Source organism: Rhea americana, unplaced genomic scaffold (assembly GCF_003343005.1).
Source record: "Rhea americana isolate MKP2758 unplaced genomic scaffold, rheAme1 scaffold_19, whole genome shotgun sequence".
NCBI lineage: Eukaryota > Metazoa > Chordata > Aves > Rheiformes > Rheidae > Rhea > Rhea americana.
In genome coordinates, this window is record NW_028186038.1 from 707,520 (window position 1) to 731,902 (window position 24,383).

The following is a 24,383-nucleotide window of genomic DNA, read 5'->3' on the forward strand; positions in this document are numbered from 1 at the left end:
TCTTTCCAATCAACCAGGTAAAAATAATGGTCCCATGTTTAATCAAAACCAAAAAGACATCAAAATATTAGCAAAAAATGTATTATATTTGGTGCTGCTCTAATTATCATTAGTCTATCAAAGAACTTTATATAGGTATATTAACAGGACTGCTGCTTGTCCTATGTGATTAATATTTTTCCTTTTTTTATTCTTCAAATGGAAAATTATGAAGGGCTTTTGTTTCGGGAACGATGCTTGTGGGCCTGTTTGGGGCAAGCCTGAGGCTCCGTGACTGGRGAGCGGACAGGAGACCCTCAACAGCTACCCTCGTCGCTCAGCTGCTCTCACCAGGGAGCTGGGAGAGTTTTGTCAAATGTCTTGAAAATAGGCACAGCTCTAACTTTGGGAGGAGGAGGAAGTCGTCGGAGCAGGCCTTCGTAATGCTCTGCGCTGCTGCTTTTCGTCGTCGGAGGTTTTTTGGCGGCTCGGTAGGCAGCCAGGCCGCTTGCGAAGCCGCGACGCGAGCTGGGTGGCTCTCCCCGCGGCGGCGGCAGGCACCCCGCGCCGCCGGGCCCTGGCGCCTCCCGCGACGCTCTCGGGACTCCACCGTTAACGGCTGTCCGGGACCGGCGCTAGGCGATGCCGCGCCGCTCCCACCGGCCGGCCGCCCGCGAGCGGCCGCCGCTGCCCTGGAGAAGGGTGGCCGCAGGCCCCCCCGCCCTCCCCGCCATTTATAACTTGCGCCACGGCGCGATTGGCTGCGCGGGGCTGTGCGCTAGCCCCGCCCCCTTCGCGGTGGTGCTGCCGCCATGTTAGAGAGCGGGGAAGGGAGGGGCTGCCATAAAGCGAGCGGACGGAGGGGGAGCAATAGCGACAGCGGGCGGTGCATGGAGCTGGGGAAGGGGCAGCTTAGTGGGGGAGGAAGAGCAGGCGCGGGCTATAGCGCTCACTTCGCGGCGATAGGAGTCAATGGCGGATGTCGTGATCCCCAGTGGTGGCGAGATGGAGCCGGAGCAGCATCAGCGGACGGAGAAGAGCAGCAGCGCGAGCCTCCTCGGGCTGGAGAGCAATAGAGCCGCTGAGGACACCACACAAAATGGCGGACGCTCTGAGAGCGGTAGCGCTGGGGAGGCGCTGCTGGTGGCTGCTGTTGCTGCAGAGGACAAGGCCCCCCCAAACCTCAGCATCACTAGCAGCAGCCAGCGCAGGAGCAGCATCTCAACGGCACATGAACAACAGCAGCAGCAGCCGCCCAGCGATGTGTTGGGGGGGCCTCCCCCTCTCCCTAAGCCCCCAGAAGACCTGCCTGTTAGGAGGAACTTTCAGATCCCCAGGAAGAGCAGAGAAAAGAAAGGTTGTTCCTTCCCTTTCCCTCCCTTCTCTCCCTCACTCCCTTCTTCATCTTATTCATTAGGCAGGCTCTTTATGCACCTCACACAGCTGCATGCACAATCCTGCGGGTGTGGAGGAGGCTGTGGCATGGCTCGGACTAGTGAGGCTGCTGGGGATAAGATTTTTAGCGTCAGGGAGGCTTTTACATTCTTTCCTCTCCCCACCCCTTCCTTTTTGTTTGTTTTTTTTTTTTTAAATTATTTTTTTAAAAAAATATACTCAAGGAGAAAAAAAAAAACCGAAAAACTTGGCTTGAATTTCAGACCGTTGCTTTAAAAAGACGGAAAAGCTGGATGCAATCAGGGTGGGCTTGAGAGTGTTGATCCTTGCTCTGCTTCTGGAGACGCAGTTGGATGCAGAGAAGATGGTTCTCTGGGATGCACGCACGGACATGCTGCGAAGATGATTCGCTTTTCTCTTACCCCGTCCCTCTCTCTGTAGGAGGGGGGTGTATTCCTGTTTAGGGTAAACTGGCAAACACTTGAGTAGAGTTTCACTTCAGTGATACGAAGAAGACAGTTATTTCTTACTTCGTCAAAGATCCTTACTTGCAGGAATGAAACAAGCATCCCACATTCATGTGCCTCGTGTTGGAAGCGTGCCTCTTCCAAGAGCTCTGGGTTTTGTATGTTGCTTTTCACGTCACTCTTCTTCTAAAAGCTTGTGGTATCTCTTGCTTTCTGTGAGACACCATTGGCTTCTACTTATCCTTTATTTTGTTAAATGGCCTTGAGGTCATGTCTTGCCTTCTCCCTGAAACTTATCTCAGTTCTTGAGCTTTTGCTGCTTGCAGTCAGTAACTTGATATCTAATCATCACAAAAAACCCTGTTCGCATAGGCTTCTAGTTCTTCAGAGAAGAGTATAAAATTTAACATCTTGAAATGCTTCCTTCTGTAAGGAGGAGATGAAGGTAGGTTTATTTCATTATCCAGCCTTTCCCCTTCCCTCCTCCTATTTTTGGCAGTAATTATTCCTTTTCTCCTTTTCTTCCCTCTTCCCTTTCACCACTGCTCAAGGGGGGATAGCAGTTTGGCAGAAGTTCATTGTGGCAGAAGTGAGAAGGACTGGGTTGATTTGGAGGAAAAACATTATAGCTTCTTGTTATTCATCTGATGGAAAATGTCTGGATAAAACATGGTGCCTCTTGCACTTCCATATCTCTAAGCCAAATGTGATTACTTTTGAATTCCTTTAACTATAACTCAGAAATGCTTAGTGCTTAACCACAGACATTTGAAGTTCCTGTCTAGCACTTGGTACCAGTGCGAATGAAAATCTGTGAGATATCTTTTTAGATCATCTAGTTCGTCATTTGCCTATGCAGAGCCATCTTCCCTAGTGTGTAAAAAGTTTCAGAATGCATAGGTCAGGCATTGGACATCTGTTTCTTCTAGGGTAGGAGGAGAAACTATTCTTACCCTATTGCTGAAAGCTGCTTGCAAATGTCAAGATTATTTGACCCATTCTTACAGGCTTACAGAAGGCTTCTTGGACATTTCTCTTTAATCATACTTGTCGCTTAAAGTTTCCAAAATTCTCGAAACAGACCTTTCTGCAGTCATCAGTGTTTGTAGGCTTGTAATTGCTAAAGCTTTCTCAATTGTTGGTGTTACCATGTGATACCATAATACAAAGCGCTATGAGAGAACATGTTATAGACAAGATGAGCAAAAGTGGGCTAGGATAAAAACATACAACATGATCTTTTAGGAGAACTAAAGTGCTGTTAGTATTGATGTTGGTATTTGAGAAATGATGAAATTAATTCTGGAACTAATCCAAAAAATCAGGATATTAGCAGTACATGGATAATCTGACAGTTTAGTGACATACAGTCAGAATTTAATAGCAATTTTCAAATACATCTTGTTAAATAAGAAATATTAGCGTAATAGCTGCCTCTGTCAAAAGAATTTGCTTGGCCAGATTCTAAATTTCAGCATGAAGCAATACATGTGGAAGTGTCATCTGTCCTGGAATTGTTCTGTTTTGTAAACCTCCATTTTATTCTTTTGACGTACCATCTGAAGAGGTACCTGCTCTCTGATTGTGGAAGACTGATCTCTCATTTACAAACTATAAAAACTACCCAAGAGGAAATAACTGTTATCAATAGCGGGTGGGTTTTTTTTTCTTTCTTTCTTTCTTTCTTTTTTTTTTTAATGCATATTGGGAGCAAGTTTTGACTATGAAACAATTAAAAATTGTGTCTTCAAAATGGAGATGAAGGGGGCAAAAATTCCAGAAAACAGATTTAGCTGTTTATTCAGCCTTTTGGAAGTTAGTCTTCAACTAGAGTTGGAGATAAATGAAAGAATTAAAAGCCAACAGAAAGAGCCATGTTATTGTGGAGAAATGCATCTTTTGAAGAAACATACTTTTTAAACTAACTGCAGTTGGTTGTCAGGAAGAATCTTGCTTGATTTCCTGTTTTTTCCTATTGGAAGATTTCTGGAAAACTATTTTTAAAGACTGTTGTCCATGAAAGTTTTGTGTGTGTGCGCRTTTATGCATTTGTTTTCTTGCTGAAGAGCAAACTGTCTTAAAAGTTTTTTGTTTTCTTGATAAACACATTTAGCAGCAGGGCGCTATGATCTCTTGGGTTGCTTAGCTCTTCTTATTGTGGTACTACAGCCAGTGGTCATAGCCTCTTCTAATTGGATCATCACATCTTCTCAGGTGACCAGATCTATTTGGCACTTCAAAGATGTTCCTTTAATAGGATGAGGGAAAAAGTGTTGGAAGTTAAAGCAGCGGAAGAGTGTCTTTTAACTTACTGAATTAATTCTTTAGGGTTGTTGTCCTCATACAAAAAGGCAATTTAAAAAATATGCTCAAATAACCCCCGTGGACTTACGGGGTTGCTTGTTAAGAGTGCACACTTGTTTCCATATTTTCCTGAATTAGTGAGTCCTGTTTTCTTAGGTTAAGTGAAAAAAGGTCTTACTTTTGTCCACAAAAGTCTCAGCAGTCTTTGCTTGGAGGTCTAGGCTGTCTCTTTTCTGCTTCATATTTGATATTTTCTTGTGCTTTGTCTTTTTGCTTCTCATTTGTCTCGTATGTTTTTGATAGGGCTACTTATCCACTATTCGCTTTTTCTTATGCAAGGATTTGGTTAAGCAATCTTTGAAGTAGGTAACTACTTAAAACCCGTGTGAGAGAAAGACATCCCAGGCTGAATAAATCACATAAATAGCTACAGTACTATGCTACATTAACGCTGCAGATTCTCAGTCTTGGTCTTAAAAAATGAAGACTTGTACTTGTCTGACTTTGTGTAGTAGGAAGGGTTGTTTTTGAAGAACACTAACATTCTACTGACTTGTAATAAAAGAGACAATTTGCTTGTAATCACTTAATGGTTAGTCCAGGATTCCTGACAGAGAATGCCACTGCCTTCGCTCTTCTTCACATTGTGGTTTAAAAACAAAAGAACCAGCCAGCTGGGAAGAAACAAAAACTCAGCCAACTCCAGCTTCAGTGTTCACAAGTTGAAGCATTGAACAGCTCTGAAATAGAAACATTACAGCCTCTACAGAATTACGTGTGTCCAAATATGCAGTCTAATATTGGTCCCTAGACTAGGTATTATATTAACTAAACCTAATTTCTACCAGTAAATAAATCAATGAATACAGTGGGTTGAAACTAAAAAAACTTTTTTTCCTACTGCTGAAGAAACTGTCAAAAACCATAATCATTAACTTGTATATGTTGTAAGGATCCTACAAATTAGTCCTTGCATGAATATGTTTAATTTACACAGGTCACGAAAAGAGCAGTACACCCATGTCAAGTGTCATAAGTGCACACACTTCCAGACTTTGAAGTGATCTGGGTACTAGAGATAAGCTTGATTACCTCATCCGTCGGATATGAACATAAGATTTTATGACTGCTATAGATTACTGGATTTAGAGATTTTAATTTTTTCCCCTTGGTTCTAAATGTTCTGTAAATGAAGTACAAACCCTTACATAGTCACTGGAACTTTTTTGGAAATAGCTGTCCTTTAGCATTTCTGTCCATGCTTAGACAAATTGAGAAGTCCTGCCTTGATATTTACCACTTTAAGTAATGTTTCAGTAATGTTAAAGAGGATGTGGGGGCAGTCTCTTAATACTGATGGGTCCTTACAAAGCCAGGAAGTCTTCAATGTCTAAAATTCTGGGAGAACAGGGAAAGCAGATTTGATCCTATCATGAAGCACATGATTAGTGTGTTTGAGGAGTCTTACTCAGGAGTCTTACTCCAGAGTCTTACTCTTTTTGACTGCTGTATATGGTAGATTATTTGAAATTCAGAACTCTTCAAGTGACTTAATTTTTGCTTTTTCGTTATACTTCTGCCCAAGAGATCTTCCTTTCTCCGTCACTTGCCAGCTAAGATATACAATGCAATATATTTAAAATTAGCAGGCTACCCTTGAACAGGAAATGCATTTGAATTTTTTTCCACTCAGGAGAATGTCTTTTATTTAAATCAATTGACAATAGTGTTACTGTTTTTTTTTTTCCTCTAAGAGTTTTCATCTGAGTTAGTAGGTGCTGTTTAGTTCTAAAACCAAGAGTAGATTGTCTACCTGTAATTAATATCTATGAAAAGGTGGCAGTCAGTAGGTTTTGGAAATACAGTTTGGTATTTATAATTACTCTTCAGAACATAGTTTCATTCTTGTTCCTTCCTTTTTGTGTTGGTGTGACAATGGACAACATCTGATCATCAAGCCAATCACTTAAACTAATTTATGCAGGCAGCAAGATTATCTGGATAATTTCTATTCTTTTTGCTTTGTTTTGAGTGGATGGTGCAAATCAGAGAAGAAATAAATAGTAAAATTTTTGGATTGTTAGGCATTTTCTTACCAAAATGTGCATGTTAGATGTTATTCTTGGACTGATCTGATAAATCAGATAGAATCAGTTTTGTTTTAGTGTTCTACATGTCATGTGTGCCCAGGTCCTTTAAAATACTTTGGCTTAGATCTGCGTTTCCTACAAGGATAGGAACATCTCTTTTTTTTAGCTTCACTAGTGTCTCTGGGGAAGTACAAGAAAATGTATTCCTGAATAATGAATAACAAAAGCAGGAAAACTTACTTTCAGTCCTCTGCTAAGAAATTAAGTAATAAACACAAGAAAAATCCCATCTACCCTTGCTGGAAATCTAGTTACTTTAATACCAGTGTTGATTTCAACACTCTCATTTACTSTGTTCCATAATTTAAGGGGTGAAGTGGAGCCGTTCCATGAAGATATTGAGAGCTAATTATTGTGTAGTTGTTTGTAGGTTCCTCCTAATGGAAGAACAGGGAGCCTCAGTGCGTTCTGGTATGTCTGTATCTGCTCACTCTTCAGAATTTTACACAAAGCAAGAAATACTTAAACAGCAATCGGAAGGTAGTTAGCAATATTTGAAAACCTAGCTGACAATATTTGAATGAATGACGTGATTTCAGTCCTTGTAGCAACATGCCTCTTCCTAGAACAGAGTGTAGGAAGTAGGCAAGACATTATCTGTGGTTTGTGGTCACTCTTTCGTGTTAGTCCTGTAGAGTTTTCTACTTAACTGGGTTCAGCCATAGGAAGTGGGTTAGGATAGATGGATTATGCATTTCTAGCGAGAAAGAAGGAAAAGGGGGACACAGTTGTCTTTGTTAAGGAAACAGGAAATTTGGACAAACGGCTGGTGTTGGTAAACCTCAGCCTTGACTAGTCTTTTCAGTCAAAAGAGGACCTGGCAGTATAGGAAACTGCCATTACACCACTAGGGTTTAATAACTCCTTGTCAGAAAGATCTGACTATATGCTTGAGGAAGGGGATGGGATTGGATGGAATAGGAGGTGCTTTTCCAGTGTGCATATTTCAATATTAAGCCTATTTTGTGTTTTACTRGTAATGTTTCTCTCCAATACAAATGCATTCAATTTTAATAGCTAGATTTGGAATTTCTTTCACTTCCAATTGTCTTTTACTCCCARATTGTTGTCAGCCTTTCAGGAATGAAGGCATTGCTACTGAAAGGGAATCTATATCACTTTTGTAACCTTCCACTCTTTTAAAATCACTTGTTCAATATTGTTGGTGTTGGAATTACTGTTTTATTTTGGTTAACAGAACTGGTATCACATCATAAAGTATGTGCCTAGATGCACATACTAGATAACACATAAATAAATTCAGTTTTTATTTAGAACATTTGTTTTATATTTAGGTTAATTCAGTTAATATTTCCTGTTAAATGAGAAAAAGATTGCCATCTAAATCTATTAGCATCTTTCTTAATGAAGTCAGAGATGCATTGTGAAGATGTAATTCAATTTAATTTGCTGTTGGAATAACGGTAAATTGTTTTTTATGTGAGGCAAGAACTGTTGCAGTTCACTCTTAACTGTTACAGCTTCTTGAGGTTTTGGGTGGAGGTGGTTTCGATTTACTTTTGTAGAAGGCAGTAGGCCTTCCTACAAAAAAAGCAGAAGCAGTCACAGAAATACCTGATGGGAACATTTACTGTCTGAAGATTCTAACCACCATAAAGGTAGTGCTCCTTTTCAGAGCGTTTTTGAAGTTCCTCTGGGGAAGAACATGTTTCATGCTGAACTATTTTGGTTCCCTTGGGAGTATTATTTTCCTAGGCATTACTCTTGAAATCTGTGCTCTGATTCTTTGCTAGCTCGCGCTCCAGTTGCTCTTCTAGTCATTTTGCCCCACTTAGTACCCAAATACGAATGAAGTATGGAGAGGAGAGCACTTTGCTGTGCAAACTTAGGCAGAAATTTGCCACAAAGGTAAATCTATGTCACAACAAATAAAGGGCATTTCTTTTAAAGCAGTTGTCATAAGGGATAAGATCATAAGGCTGAAATGTAGACAGTGCTTATTGGACATATGTTTTAAGATGGTATGGAATTTGTCCATATTTAGCCTGATTGCCATAAACAAACAAACAAAAAACCCTTCATGGCTCTAAGGAGAGGCTAAGCTGCAAAAAAGTTGTTGAGGTTTTTATTGAAACAATTTGTTCCTGGTTCTTAAAGAATGAATTATTTTAATTAAAAGTGTTTTACAGTATATTTCAGTTGCCTTCAAAGGGTAAATTCACAGTTGTTGAGTACTTCTCTTGTAAACTTTAAAGGACTAGCTATTCAAATGTAATATTGAAACGAAATTTTTTTTATGCTGCTGTAATTCTAGACAACTTTAATTTTAGCTTCCCAGCCTCAGTTCCACAAAATAGTTAATACAGTCCAAAACATCTAAAATGGGTCATGAACCATTCAGCTATGAACTATGGATGAACTGGAAAACTTGTCTGCTGTATATTGGTGCTTATTGTCTTACTTCTCCTTTTATAGCACTTTTTCAGCCAGTAGCTATGGGCTCTCGAGAATTTGAAGATATAGTGAAAATTCTGCATTCGTCTTACCTGGAACCAAGTTCAGTGGCCAATTTTAACTACAAGAGAGCCAGCCTAGTTCATAGTGAATTGTTGGAAAAGGAAGTAAGTATATTTATGACTATGAATAAGGTAAAAGTCAAATGAATTTTACTTTTTTTCCTGATTCTACCGAGAGAGTATTTTTATGGTTATGTGCTTGACATTTAACTGCAAAACCACATCTGAGAACATATATTTTTTCGAGCAAGTGTTACTACTACGTAGACATAAAATCTTACTATATGGATACTCAGAAAAAGAAAGATTAAGAGAAAAAGTGTGTTAGGGACCTGTTGACTGTGCATTTTTTTGTTTTCCGAATTTAGCTTTTGTCTCCTTCTTAACATTTACGTTTTATATTTAATAACCTGTAGAAGAGGTCATGGTGTTATATTTGAAAGGTCAGATGTGTCCTGTGAAGTGTTTTGCCTGATACTGAGCTACTATCTAACTTTGTCATTTTCCACGAAGTATTACATAAATAAGCTAATTCTTTGAAGTAGTAAGTCAAGCAGTATGATTAGCTTTAAAGTTGAAGCACTTCTGCTGTACCATATCTTATATCTCTTTAAAAAAATTCCAGCTTTGATTTTCGTAACTCTAAAACAGATTATTTCATTCAGTTTTCAGCCCCAATTTCAAGAATGGTGTAACAGAATATATGATTGGTTTGTTGAACTTTTTTAGATAAAAACTGAGGCGTTTTTTCCCCCAAGGTTATACCTTTATTGGTACATGGTTATAGCTCAGATACTGCAGCTGAAGAAGACCGCCACAGTAGCAGTGAGGTGCAAATGCAAAATTATGTGCGCTATGTAAGAGATAATGATCTTTCTTAAAAAGAGAATAAAGCTTGTTTCTGGAATGAGGTTGAAAGGTAACCTGGAAGGCATTGAGGTGGATGCTKCTTCTTGATAAGCATGCTACAAAAAACATTTTAGTGTCACTGCACAGGTTTGCATGAAAAATATATCTTTCTTAAGAAAATACCTCAGCAGATTAGATGAGTGTTATTTCTTATGTGTATAAAATCTTACAGACTGAATTTTAGTATACAATTATATCATTCAAGTTACCTTTTGTATATTTTTCTATACTTGGATCTGCTAACACAGATGGGGTCTTCAAACAGAGATACCGAGACATAAATGCAATAGCAGTTATCAGTTTGGTTATGTTAAGCACTTACTCTCGTAACAGTTCACAGAAAAACGCAGAGAGCTGAAATTTGATGGTCGCCTAGAAAAAGAGCTTTCTGAAACCTATGGGTTTCTGATGGTTGATCGACCTCAGGTAAGAAAACAAAATTGCATATAAAATGCTTTCTTTTTATGTTAATTAGAGGTGTTTTCTCAAGCCAAATGTTTTTATCAGTACATTTGTTGTTAATCTTAAAGTTATATCTTCAAAATACAGCACTGATCCATGTAGAAAGATGGGAAGGAGGAATGTTACTATGTCACAGTTTAAATCCCTTATTCTTTGTGATTTTTTTTTTAATACATCTCAGTGAAATAGTCTTCTCTGCTTAGGCTCTGATTTATAGAGGAACATGTATATCTAGGGATCTTGGGGGTGTTTTTTTGTTGTTTGGTTGGTTTTTGTTTTTTTGAGAGGCATCAAGAGGAAGAAAGAGAACTACTTAAAACTACTTCTAACGTGAAGACAGCCATAGTTAACTTTCTGCTTTCTTGTGCATACTCATGAGACTTACTATTTAGGCAAGAAGTGCAACTTAGTAGATAGACCAGATGATATGTAGATCCATTTTTAGTGAAATTGCCTGCCTCAAGTATGCATTTGTCCTATAAAACCTTCCTTAATACTAGGAAATGTACATTATCTTTTGGGTCTCTGTCAGTTTTTTCAGTTGAAGTCATGAAAAGGGAGGATCTGTGCTTTTTCTGTCGTTGTAGAGACAAGATTTCAACAGTTCATTTCTGTTTATTAAAAACAAGCAATGCTCATAAAGTATGCTTAAGGTCTAGAGAAGCAGTGTTTTTACATATGGTTAAATCTGTGCAACTTCTTTGTACTGAGTGCTCATGACTCAGTTTAACAGTTTATATAGAGTTTAGAGTAGTCTTAGCTTGGGGTGATTTTGTTTTTTAAGTTGAATCAGAATTCCGTAATAATGTTTTGTATTGTTTTGTTTACAGTCTGGCTTTCCTGATAGATTTACTTGAAAAGTAATAATGTCTGTTCTCTTCAGGTCCAAAGCATATGTGAAAAGGGGCTGCAAGTGGGCCACTCCAAAATAACAATTCTTGGCAGCCCTTCCATGGGTAACTATCTTCTGATTGTATACATTGGCGTTATTCATTGTGACCTGGCAGATAAAGTGATATAATTGTTTAAGCTTTCTGTCTGTTTTGTAGCACTTACTAGAGCAAAATAATGGCTAGGTGTTTTTAGCAAAAGAAACTGACTGCAGAACATKATTTCATTGCCCTGTTACTAGCTACAGTTACTTGATCTATTGCATTCAGCTTGACCAACAAACAGCAGTGCTTGTTTGAGGCCTTACAAAATTATGTTTGAAGTTTTGAATAGCAAATCATTTTACTTTCCTCCTCCATGCAAGTTCAACTTCACAATAGCAAACCAACATACTCTATCAACAGTGTAATGTGAAAGATGGCTGAAGATGCCACTGTTTTCCTGCCTTGTTTTTCAGCAAGCAGTTGGAGATAGTTCACTGCTTATATCCATGTTGTGCAAATGGCTGTTGCACAGAGGGGCATCAGCTGTTAAAAGAATTGAAAGCAATGTCTGTGTAACTGTTGTGTAGGGCTTGTTTGCTTGATTACAATACTTCTAGTAATGCAGCAATGTTGTTTTATTGTGTTATATTATGCTGTGGTATTTCACGTGGATATAAAAGTAAGAGTTGGTGCGAGAAAAGAATTTTTCTTACTTGTCTAAATCGCGAGTTGTGAACATATGCTTATGCCTTTCCTTGATTATATTACTGAAAAATTGTTGTATCTTCATTGACTGGAAGACATTGAGCTTTAGTCTCTTGTAGTGCTTCTTATGCTTCTAAAACAACATTTTAATGTTCAGTATAATGTGTTTTTTTTCTGTACTCCTCTCAGGTGTATATATCTCCAGGTATGCTGATTTATTGCAAGCTAATCCACTAGAAGCTGGAGCAACTGGAGATGTGATTATTTTTAAAATTATAAAGGTAAATYTATCTCATGTTCTTGAAAGACTGTATAGCTTACTGATATTAAAGGTTTTTTTAACCTTACTTATTACCTCCATTCATACAACTGTCTGCTTACAGAGAATCTAAAAACCTTCTGGGTTTAAAATCTATGTTGACATTGAGTTTAAATAAAGAATAGTAGATTTTTATAAAGAGCAAAAATACACCTTTTCTCTGAAAGTATGAAGAGAATGTGCTCTCATAAATGTCTTTTTATTGCTTGTTTTCTTTTTCTTGCTCTTACTTCCTCTTGCACTTGAAGCAGCTTGCCAGTCCTCAGGGAAAAGCTAATGTTTATATTTATGTTTTATTACAGGGAAAAATGAAAAGCATATATGACCACATTGGTGTGAAAGCAATGGAATCAACAGTGAAGAGTGCATTAGATCCAACCCCAAAACATGAGTGTCATGTTTCAAAAAATGCAAATAAAGTAACTTCCTTGTTGGCTTACAGAGCATATGAACTTACTCAGGTAGAAGAAAGCTGAGCGTGCRTTAACTTATATAAGAACTTTAAAAACAGATCTTCTAAACTGCTGAATTCCTTGAAGTTTTAACCAATGCTGAACGTGTCCTCTAAAGCTTCAGACTAGCGTATGTTCAACAAYAGCCCACAGCTATTGCCCATAACAGCCTGTTATTAGGAATTACAGAACAAGATGTCAGCCTCTCGTATTTACCTGTTATATACCTACTGTCTTTTGGAACTGATGGAGAAGTTCTCCTTCAGATTAGGAATAGGAAATGGCTAGGCAATGTACATGGGATGGGATATTGGTTGGGAAGGAGAGAAAACTAATACCTGAAGTTTGAAGTGCAAAAGTGGAACTGGCTAGTGGACATTCAATGAGACTCCTAAAGGGGAAAACATTGGCTAGGAAAGAATAGTTCTTTTTCTTTTCTTTATTTCTTTTTCTCCTCCTGAATTTTCAGATTTGAAAGTGGTGAGGGAGAAGAGAATAGAATTAGTTCTGAATCTCTCTATTCATTTGCTTATTCCATCACTATTCAGTGCTTGTCTACATTCTGCTTTTGCAGTCAGATTAGTCTATCAGCTCCGCAGATTTCAGACTGCTTACTATAAAGTATTCTGTTTAATATTACAATTTCCATTGATTTTTATAAATCAGAGCAGATGCCAAAGCAGATGTCTAGGAAATTAATGTGTGGGTTTTTTTTTTTTAATTTTCATCACAGAGAGCTTGCCTTAGTTAACGTTTTTCTTTCATATGAGATCTTCATGGCTGAAGAGGGAATGGAATCTAAAATTCACAACAGTATTTAGTTGTCTCCATGACAAAACCTTTTTTTTGATTGAATGTCCYTTTTATATCTATCAGTTAATATTTGGTATAATGTATTTCAAGATATTAAACTGTTTCACTTTGTTTATTCAAATATTTAATCATGAGGTAGATTTAATAAACTAGTCCTGTGCAACAAAGAGCATGCATTTCAGGGAAGAAAGGTCATGGACGATTAGAGTATTTACAAAATATAGTTTATCAGATTTCTAATTTAACATTATGTTCACTTCATTTTTAGTACTATTTCTATGAATATGGCTTTGATGAGATAAGACGAAGACCAAGACATGTTTGTCCTTATGCGGTTGTTTCGTTTACTTACAAAGATGAAATGGTGCAAGTACCGAAATTCTTGCCCACATCAAGGTAAGCTAGGAAGTGAATTTCAGAAAGAGGGCATTCAACATGAAGAATTTATAACTATAGATAATGACCTAGAATTGGTTTGGATGAACAGCTCTGGAATGCACAGATATATCATAGGGCCTTAGTGTAATAAATATTTCTATCTCAAAGCAAGAGGTGCAGCTAGCTCTCTTGCAGCAAATATTTCTGCTGCTCTTCTGTCCTGTGGAATCTACCTAGAAGATGTGTTTTGCTCAGTAGTGGAAATTTTCAGACATAAAAATGTTCACAGGAGTATCTTGGTTGTTCTAAAAAAATGTTTTATGGACTTTGTCACTGGACTCTTTGCTAGTATTTTCTTACTGGTTGAATAAGAAGTATCTAAACAGGCAGTTAATTAGAGATGTAACAGTATCCATACTAACGGGAGGGCACCCAAATATAGGGACTCTACTACTCTATATAGTGCTAAAAACAGCTATACAAGATAGCTAAAATCGGCCAACTTGTGGCAATGGTGGTAGCTTGATGTTAGCATATTACTGGTGTTACTATTTGTTAGACTAAGTAAGTACCCTTAATGTAATGTTTAGTAGAGAGAAGCTTCTGTGTCAAGGTAGTCATTCTGTTTGTCTTCTCTTTTTGTTAGATCCAACAGCTTCAACACAGATAGAAGTACAGGTAAGAATATATTGAAATGTGTGAATTGTGTAATACAGGCAAGGAATGTATTAGACTTTTTTTCCCATGTAGTTTCATTTCCATATAACCATCATTGCTTAGTTATGTATACCTAACTTTTATACTGTACCATACCAATTACAGGAATATCTTCTTGATGTCAGAGGACTAACAGACACCTTCAGGTGTCTTCTGTTACCAGGGAACAACTGAACAATCAGAGGTTTTTTTTTTTTCTTTTTTTTTTTCCTTCCTCTTCTACTTATAGCATAGTAAGAACTTACCTTCTATTCCTGATTCTGTTGTTCAGAGGCATTTCAAATGATATGATCTTCTGTCTTTCTTTTCTTTTGACCCTCATTCAAGCAAAATATTCACAAGTGTGAAGGTGGTTGTCAGCAGAGGTAAGGAAAGAAGATATTGCCAGCATTTGTGGAATGGGGACATAGACATAGGTCACTTACCAGCATCGTTTACTTTGCTCAGAGCAGGTCAAAAGAAGATAGCATAGCAAGCATCCTTTCTTTTACCTTTTAACTTAATATTTAACATACTATTTTCTACTAAACTGTATTATTTCCTCAAAACTGCTTTTGGAGATTTGGCAACCATTACCATTTATTACCATTTTCTTTTGGTCTTTTGGTCCCTCCTAACAAGTGCTTTCACTTTAGTCTTTGCTTCTGTCTCCATCTGAATTTAGATAAAACTAACTATACGTTATGGAGGGGACAGCTCTGGAATAAAGGGAAACTTTTATGCCATGTTTCTTTGAAGTCAGCAGCACGTCCTCACCTTCCATGCAAGCTGTGAGTATTACTGTTTAAAGAATAACATTTAAAAATATTGCTGTGTTAAAACTCTCTTTATTCAAGACTAGTGAATTTTGGAGGCAGTATATTTAGACTAGACTAGACTTTTTTTTTTTTTTTTTTTTTAAACATGTCAGGCCAGACTCTTGAGTCGCTTAGGGATGTCCAGAGCTTGTTTTATGTTTATGTATGCAACCATTTGTCAGCCTAGTCTGTTTTTTGGTTTGCTCAATTGTTTGATTTTTTTTTCTTTCTTTCTTTTAAATGACATGCATCCTTGCAGGTATAAGAACCCCTGACTCACAAGATAGCCCAAGGAATAGATTTTTAAGAGTAGATTTGATGATTCTTCCCTGATCAGTGGTGGTAGGACTAAAGAAAAAAAGATTTTTTTTTAATTTTTCCTCCTCCTTCCCCATAACCTTTGTCTCCAGTCCAGAGAAGCTTGATATTGAGAAAGTTGTGAGCATTGATCAACTGAAGAAAAAAATTTCACCAGCATTGTTCTATAAAGAAACTTACCTAGGAGCAAAAGAAGGTAAGGAGTTAGCTTTATTTTTTAAATTTGGAAATTCTTAAAACATTTGTGAATTACAATTTTGTTTCTTTTTAATTTTTCTCCCTCTCATCATATCAGTGTTAAAGAACGGAATGTACTGTAGTCTTTATGAAGTTGTGGAAAAGTCCCGTTCTGGTAGTCACTTGGAGGGTTTACTGCAGAAGCTGGAGAAAGAGAAACTTGTGAGTGGCATAGATTTCATTATTTATTTTTTTGAAATAATTTTACTAATTTGTAATTGAGTCATACTAAAAGAATATCCAGGATCTTGCTAGAATTCCTTGGCTGGCATATTCTAGAATGTTGTATCATTGCACTGCTTTGCCGGTGGTAGAATTCAGCCTAGGAGGAGTAAGATACTGCTAGTGAGCAAACATCTTGATCTTTGGTTGTTTGAGACTATGTATTTTTTTGCTTTTGCAACAGGTTCTTGTTAAACCACTTCTGGACAGAGGATTTCTTTTTCTTCTTTCTCCTTGGCAAATGACATCACCTTATGGTATGGACACTCAGCTTTTCTATGTTTGTTTTCTTCTTTTTTTCAGGGGTTTGAGTTTTTGAGTATTAGATCCTCTTTCAAAATATAGAAGGTGTTTTGTTCCTAACAGTTTTTATTTTGTTTTTATATGCTAGAGCACCAAACTGGACGGTCCCGCATGCTGCATGCATTGTTTCTATTTCCAGAATCTAGAGGTGTAATCAGCTCAAGTAAGTTCATTTACTGCTGAAAGTGTTGTGTATCTGCTCATTTTAATCTAGTTCATGTTCTATTGAGGTCTTTATCTGTAACGGTATATAACCTGTTGGTRTAAACTGGGAAGAACAAAGTTAAATTGGTTATAGTTATGGGAATAGTGTCCAAAAACTGTTTCTTCACAGATGTCTTTAGTTATTTGCTGTTATTTCATTCATATTTTAAAAAGTAAAACTTTACTAAGTTCTTGAGAGTGTGTGTGTGTGTGTGTTCTAGTAGAGCTGGACATTAGTGTTCCAACAGATCTATGTGTTAGGAATATCATTGCACTTCATAAATATGAGGGTGTGTATTATTGGTTTGGTTTGGAAATGCACCACTCACTGAGTAAATGAGCAAAGAAGATCTTGATATGAGCATATAATGACAGATGATTGAAATGACTTGGGTTCAGTATAGCTTGAGTGTTTCTGGATGAGACTTTAATCTGGTACAGTTGAAATTTTCAATGAGCAGTACTAGAAGCAGAATACACTCCTTTTTATCTTGCCGTGAAATAGTTAGAAGAATTTTAGTCAAAAACTAGCGCTTTTCCAGACATTTCACTCTTACAAAGAATTAAGATCACTGCAGCCCAAGTTCTTGTCCTAAGTTTTGGCTGCTTCGTGGATTCTTACTTCATTCTGTATGTCTCATTACTTTTTAAATTTGAATGGGGAAAGGTCTGTGATGTGCACAGGGAAGATACTGTGAATGAAAACAGGATAACTGGAGCTTCCTTGAGCTGCAATTTCAAAGATGTGATAACAGGATCTAACAGCTTACTGTTGCCAACAGTGGGAAGTCCTGCTCTTGGCCACATACCCGTATTGCTTACCTCATGTTGGGTCTCCTGTTGCAGCTCTTTGTTTTATTGAATTGTATTGATTTGCAAAGAAGTGAACAAGCAATATAGTTTTCTGTTGGGTTGCTAAGCTGAATCCTCTTCTAGAAAGGTTCTGGAAAAGAACCTTTGCCTTCTAGAAAAGTGGCAAAACGGATGGGGCAGGACTGCTTGGGAAGGGGTTATGCTTCCCTGTTTCTTGCAGCGAGCTGTTAGACAGCCAGTCGTTTGGTAAGCCTTCAAAGTGACCTCCTTTTAGAATGGCCGGTGAAGTGATTTAAATTGGAAATTACGTGTGTATCTAGGATACAGCTTACCACAAAACGATGAAATTAGTCAGTTCTTCATGAATATGCATAAGTTGACTCTTAAATAGACTTTAAGCTGATTACTTCACAAAAAGCTCCTTTCTTGGCTTGGGTTATCTCATCGTAGTCCTTCCAAACTGTGTTTCCTCAAATATTAACTAGACATAATTTATTTATAGCTTTATGATTTGATTTTAATGACAAATTAACTTTTCTCCTATGGCAGCACAAAAAAATGTTCCATTTGGAGCACAGAAAAATGCAACTGCAGTGGTGTTGCAGGAAAATCAGGAGATCGTTCCAGAATTCACAAAGTTTATTCAATCTCTACACTTTGCTTTAATCCAGTCTCGTAAGGACACTACTGCAGATTTCAATACTGTTGTGGAAAAGTATATAAATGAATACTTGAAAAGGTGCTATAGTGGCTCTGGAAAATACAGAGAATTTGTATTATATCCCTACGAATCACGGTTGGATGACAAAAAATTTCTTTATTCTGCTCCAAAAAATAAATCTCATATTGACAGCTCCTTGCAAAACTATATTTTTGGTTGTGAGGCATATCAACTACCTGTTTCGAGAGCTAAGGAACTGATGGAAGGAAATCAGAAACTTCAACAGTTCAGTCCCATCTCAGATTATGAAGCCACAGAAGACGACTCTGATTTTGCAAATGCAAAGACTGGGAAAAGAATTGGTTCAAAATGTGAAGCTTCTACTGCCAAGCGAAAAGCCCCTCATCCAGGAGATTATGATCCTGACAGACTCAAAGAGCTTATTAACTTAATCCAGTGTAGGAAAAAAAATGTGGGTGGAGAGTCTGATTCTGAAGACCTTAGAAATAAAAGTGGTCTGAAACGGCAGCTAGAAAAACAGTCTGAAAATTTGCGGAAACATTTTAAAATGAGTGAATCTTCAGAGAACAGTTGTCAGTATGAAGGTAAGAAACACTTTGTTTCATTCCTCTTTAATATTTTAATTAGAAGTTTTTATAATTTGATTAATTTTTTGCTAATTTGAGTATTTGAATACATGGTTTCTTCATTTAAACATTGACCTGAGATTTATCTATAAAGACGTAGTTTCTATTTTTATGTAGGTTGTCTTGTTCTAGAAAATATGTTAACAGCAGTTGTCATGGAAGCTCCGTTTGCTCCTCCCTTTGGGAAGAAGGCTGACCCATATTAATAATTAATACATTCACACTGAAAATGAAAGTTAAACTTCTAAGCATGTACACAGTTAGTTTTGAATTAACAAGAAAATGTTCATAGCAGGATAATTGAAACAACTAAATAGTTTTAAGATGAAATTGATCTTGTACATGAAATATCTGCATCCAAAATTAAGTGTAATTATCTCAGATACTCTCTGATGCATAAAATCACCCAGAAAACCATTGGATTTCTGTTTCCTGACCCCTTTTCTGGGCAATGATACAGGTCCCCTTCAGAAAAGGGGACAAGGAGGGAGAAGGGTAGCTGGAAGAAGGAGGTGGTTTTATATTAACTGTCAGTTTTTCTGGTGTGTGCATGTGTTTACTTCAGAAGATAAATTAACTGATACTACGAATAAGTTTCCCTTTTGAGAGGAATAAAAAGATACTGGCATGTGGGGATGGAGGAGAGGGAAGTGGAGGGTAGTTTACATGATAGTTTTTGCAATTCATGATGCTTCAGGTTCTTTTTACATTGATTACTAATGTAAAATACATGGCTACATTTCTACCTGGATGAAATCAAAACAATATCTTTTTAAAGCTAAATTTTGATTTAACTCCCTCAGTTAACCAAAATACCACCACCTAGGATTTGAATTTCCATGGGTTTGTATAATCCTAAAAGTAATCTGTTTGTCTTGCAAAAAATTTTACCTARAATATTGTGAGCCTAAGTAACTAAGCATGTTTTTTTTTTTTAATTAATTAGTCAAACATCACATAAATCATTCTATATTTCCTAAATAAGTTAGGGGCTAATCAGATTCTTAATGTAATTCTTTGGCCTATCTCTTTCAAAAAGAAAAATACCCATGATTTTATAAGGAAAGGTGAGAAAAGGCGATTAGTAGAAGAGTAACAGCTGTGTTTTTAAAGTTATGTTTAGTGTAAATCGAAGTGGTAAACTTTTATAATTCTTAGTCTAAAATAATTTGTAGAGATTAAGCATTAAGTTATTCATCAGCTTTTGGAGCAATAATGATAGAAAGGAGAGAACTAAATATTTTGCAGAAATCTTTTTCTTTCAATAAGTGGGGAAGTATTGTGCAAAGTTTCTGTAAAAATGTAGTTTATAGGATGTGACTTCTGTTTAAATGTGAAATAGCATGGTATTGACTGATATAATGGTATTGAATGATATAATTATTTAATTGGGGGTAAGAGTTCTAGATCTAGAAACTGCCTTATCTTCCCTGCTGAAAATTTATAAAGAGTGTAAATGTATGTATATTGTATGAACTAATGCTAAGGAGTGAGAAAGTAGTAGGTATTTGGGGGTCTGGTTTTGCTTTTATTTTAAGACAGTAATGGATTACTTTTCCCCTCCTCCCCCCACCCTAAGGGGGCAGAACCTCGGAATCGCCACACTCTGTTTTCTCAATTATTACTGGTCTTGGTGGACATGATACTGACTTGAGGCAGCAAGATGTATCCGACCCTGCTGTTACTGACACACATGGCCTCATTAAGCTGCTTTTAGAAACACTAGCTAGTGCAGGACACTTGGATTCATCGTTGGCACGGTCTGTAAATCAAGCTTTAGGATTAAGCACTGATGAAATTGAAGAGGATCTGAGACAAAAATATGAATATGAATCCATTCCAGCACAGGACAAAGATGATCGTGAGCTTCCTAATACTGCTCAGGCTGAACATGTTACCTTTAAGGACCCACAGAGCCCATTGATACTGGACACTGATGCAGCATGTTTACCCTACCCTGTTGATGTTGATCTGCGGCTTTCAGCTAATGAAGTAGGCCTTGAACACACGCTACGTTTAAAAGTAAGTGAAACTGCCATGTAGGTAGGTGCCGATAATGAATGTACTATTTTCCTAGATATTATCAGAATGAACGAAGAAATACTTCCAATTGTTGGACATAGATAACTAGTAATTTTTTTAATGAAGAAGCTTTGGCTTGATAGAGTTGTGTGTAGAAAATACTGAGGGTTCTTAATTCTGAAAGATGAGGGGTGGATTTTCTTTTCTCTCCCCTCTCCCCTCTCCCCTCTCCCCTTTCGCCTCTCCGCTTCTTTTCTTTCCCCTTTCGCCTCTCCGCTTCTTTTCTTTCCCCTTTCGCCTTTCCGCTTCTTTTCTTTCCCCTTTCGCCTTTCCGCTTCTTTTCTTTCCCCTTCTTTTTACTCTAAAAGATATGTGTTCCTGGTTCTTTGTCTACTCTTTCTGTAAGAAATCTTAATTAAGAATATCAGAAAAATGTAAAGCAAACATGGCCAGTCTTCCACAGTCAGCTTATCAGTAACTGTCATGCCTGGTGCTCTAGCAATAGGCAACAAAAACTTACGTTCCATTACTGAACGTGGTATAATCATAAGCTTTACATGTTTGCTGAGACCAAAGCCTTGAAATTTTCTTCCATCTCTTGTAAAAATTAAATATTCTGGCTCTCACCTTGCTTACCAGGTTGTTGCATGGAACAGTTAGTGTTATCTATTACAGGGTTTGCATACTGCCTTCCTAGCTCTTCTGTCTTTTGGGGTGATTCTTGGTCTAGCTAGGGTATTAAGAATTTCTGAACATGAAACAAAGTAAGGAGACATTTGAGAGCCTCACATATCGTTTTGTAGAATATGGAATGTAAGGTAGAAGGAGCTGCTGTTCCCTATGGACCCTCTCAGTGTAATGGTATTGGGGCAGGCCATTAGTTAGTTGTGATTTTTGATGCCCCACTCCACCCCGAAAAGATGACAGATGGATGACAGCTGTGGGATGGCTCAGTGTCCTTTATTATTCTGTTCTCTGGGATTTCCCTYTTTCTCTTAATCTTACAGACTGGATGCAGAGGTGGTTTGTCTATGACAGTCTTGTCATTATTATGATTTCCCGTCTCAGTCACAAAAAAGGCATAAATTCTTCTTTCTTTTGTTTGGAACTATTCTACGGACCAGGCTCCTGCCACATCTGAGTTGAGATAATCTCTTTCTAAGTTTAGAAGTCTAGAATTTTTCCTCCTCATCCCCACAAAATGCAAACTAAAAATATTTATATCACAGGTAATATAATTTCAGGACCTTTTTCCACCTACTACTTTCTTGGTCATAATCAAGAAAGTAGAGGAAGTGAAACTGCATTCTATATTTGATATTTAGAGTTGACTGACGATGACTTAAACATCTTTATGCACAGGTGAGCAACAGTTATTTTAAAGAAGCAGAGTAAGAGTAGGGCTTCCTTTTAATGATAGCTGTGTCTCTTGTCTTGACAGAACAGATTGGTAAAACTAAGTCAGTATTCCTTGGGAACTAAATACCCTTTATATAAAAAAGAGGAGTGGGGAGTGGTTAGCAGCAGCTCACCCTGGCTGATTAAATTGCTTAGTCTTAACTTTGTGCGATTTAAGTTGTGTTAGTGACCTTTCCTGGTGATGGTACTTCAGGGTTAATAAAGTGATTTTTCATGCTTTATAATCCTAAAGCATCAAGCATGCTTTTGCTCTGACTGCARTCCCTGCTTCAGTTTCAGAAATTGCTCTTGGCCCAGCTTCCCCATAGTATACTCTCTCCCCARCAAAGCAATATGGAGCAGGCATTTTACAGGACTGGAAAGTGCTGCTTGCTTTTATGCAGAAATGAGGATCTCATGGGCCTTATCTTTCAGTCTTGCACTGAGGAGATGGCAATGTGCTTGTTTCAGTGTCTGAATGAGAAGGAATTACTGACATGTTCATAGCAGAAGGTCTTTTATGTTGTATGGATAGTAAAGTTAATTGGGAGGTGGAATTGGCTTTGTTTTGCCATTTTTTTGAATTGGTGTCATTTCGTGTTTTATTTATTTTAGTGGGAGCACAGATGAATAATCCCTAACACTTAAAATCTTTTCTACCACTCTTTCTGTGCCTCCTTTGTGCAGTGGTGTGGAGTAGATATGTCCCATGCATACTTTTCATGTTGGSATATAATTGTCACAACATCCTTTCAAGAAGGCTCTTGTGCTTAAGGCTCAGAGTTCCCGTGCCCCAGCTGTTCAGTGATGTTCACATTATTCTCTCTACACATGGGTTCTTTTATGGTCTCTGTAATTGGTACTTCTACATAAAGCCCAATTTCTAAGTCACTGAGCAGGAAAGAGTSTGTCCTACCTGTAAGTTATGCTTTTGGCTAAGAGAACTTTTAACCATCTGGAATTCAAGATGAAATTAGGTTGTTCAAGGATTTAATCCTAGTTACAGGTAGTTTCTTAATAACACCACTGTTTCATAGCTTTAGTCAGCTATGAAGACACAGCCTGAAAAAAGGCTAAGCAGCAGACCATTTTTCTAAACTATCTTTCCCTCTTCTCTGCCCCTCCCACCCCAGCAAAGTCTGTTCTGTTAGGCATGTGCCTAAGTCCCAAGGACTGCCTTGGGACTTAACGATAGACCAGTGTCAGAAATTATCAGATAGGTAAATGAAACYTGATTTAAATACTTCTAACTTTGACTTGATTTAGCTGAAGGCGAAGTTTCCATTATAGTGGTGGACTCTGGTACATTCTTACTGCTCATCTGTTTAGTATTTGGAAGTTTGATAACTAAGTAAAACCACTTTTGAACTGAGAATTTTTATTGTTTTTAGGAAGCAAGCACTGGAAGTGTTAGTAGTTTTGAAGACTACAGTCCCTGTCCTAGTACACCTGTAGAACATGCTTATCGCAGGCAACATTCCAACTCAAATAATATAGGAGAAGTTGGAATGCACTGGAAACTTATTCCAATTACAGGTAAGAAGGGTTAATAACTCTTATGTTGCTGCAAGTAGTGAAACAAGACATGTTCTAAAGGTTTGTATCTTTGCTAGATCCCATTCTTGGGGCACTTGTGTGGGTACACAAGGATACGATGTACTGTGCAATTGTTTCTAATATTTGACTAATACAAAAATCTGGACGAACACATTTCAGGTACTGGTGGATAAGGTTTGCTTTTGGTACATACTGGCATAATTTAGAAATGCGAGTACTTGAGTATTTATCTGGTAAGGTGTGCAACTGTTTTGAATTCAGTGTTTGAACTTGAATCTTTCAATATAATCGCAACTGTTAATTTGGAAAAGTCATGAAAAATGTGTTATCCTTATACAAAGTGGTCCACTTCTTACTGCATCAAGCTCTTCTACTAGATGTGCTTACATGGTCTATGTCTTTATGTAAACATTTAAATCTTAAATAATGTTATAAAATGTCTACTTTTTGATGAGTCAACAGTATCAATTCTTGTGAAGACTTCTTAACAGCATGCATTTGAAGGATATGGAAACTGGGCAGTAGGAATAGTCATCAGGACTCTAAATTCAAGTCTGTAAATCAAGTCCTCTTAAGACTAATCCAAGATAGAATGGGTTAACTATATGTTCTGAGTAAAAAAAAAATACTAATTTCTGATAATCTTCTAGGAATATTGGATTCTGTCTTTTTAGATTCTTCTGATATCCACCCTGTTGTGTAGTTCTGCAGATTTCTTCTTTTTCMTTTTTTTCCCCTTTTTTTTCTTGACTGAGAGGGGAGGAGGGCAGAAGAAATGCATTTCCCTTCACAGTATTCATAG

General features: G+C 37.5%; 1 protein-coding gene across 4 annotated transcripts in view; it reads left to right on the plus strand.

Annotated features, from left to right (window-relative positions):
• Positions 1 to 847: 847 nt before the first annotated feature.
• TASOR (transcription activation suppressor) overlaps positions 848 to 24,383 on the plus strand; it is a 32,789-nt gene continuing 9,253 nt past the window's right edge. For 3 of the 4 annotated variants that reach the window (XM_085302345.1, XM_085302346.1, XM_085302348.1), the window contains exons 1-16: positions 848 to 1,336; positions 8,732 to 8,877; positions 10,015 to 10,107; positions 11,027 to 11,099; positions 11,913 to 12,004; positions 12,345 to 12,503; positions 13,576 to 13,703; positions 14,332 to 14,363; positions 15,067 to 15,172; positions 15,610 to 15,713; positions 15,813 to 15,916; positions 16,161 to 16,233; positions 16,368 to 16,442; positions 17,846 to 18,562; positions 20,184 to 20,626; positions 23,416 to 23,560. In XM_085302345.1, coding sequence (XP_085158471.1) covers positions 952 to 1,336; positions 8,732 to 8,877; positions 10,015 to 10,107; positions 11,027 to 11,099; positions 11,913 to 12,004; positions 12,345 to 12,503; positions 13,576 to 13,703; positions 14,332 to 14,363; positions 15,067 to 15,172; positions 15,610 to 15,713; positions 15,813 to 15,916; positions 16,161 to 16,233; positions 16,368 to 16,442; positions 17,846 to 18,562; positions 20,184 to 20,626; positions 23,416 to 23,560 — 2,875 coding nt within the window. In that variant the 5' untranslated portion in view covers positions 848 to 951. The remainder of the gene's footprint in view (positions 1,337 to 8,731; positions 8,878 to 10,014; positions 10,108 to 11,026; positions 11,100 to 11,912; positions 12,005 to 12,344; positions 12,504 to 13,575; positions 13,704 to 14,331; positions 14,364 to 15,066; positions 15,173 to 15,609; positions 15,714 to 15,812; positions 15,917 to 16,160; positions 16,234 to 16,367; positions 16,443 to 17,845; positions 18,563 to 20,183; positions 20,627 to 23,415; positions 23,561 to 24,383) is intronic. The other variant, XM_085302347.1, reaches the window with a different exon arrangement.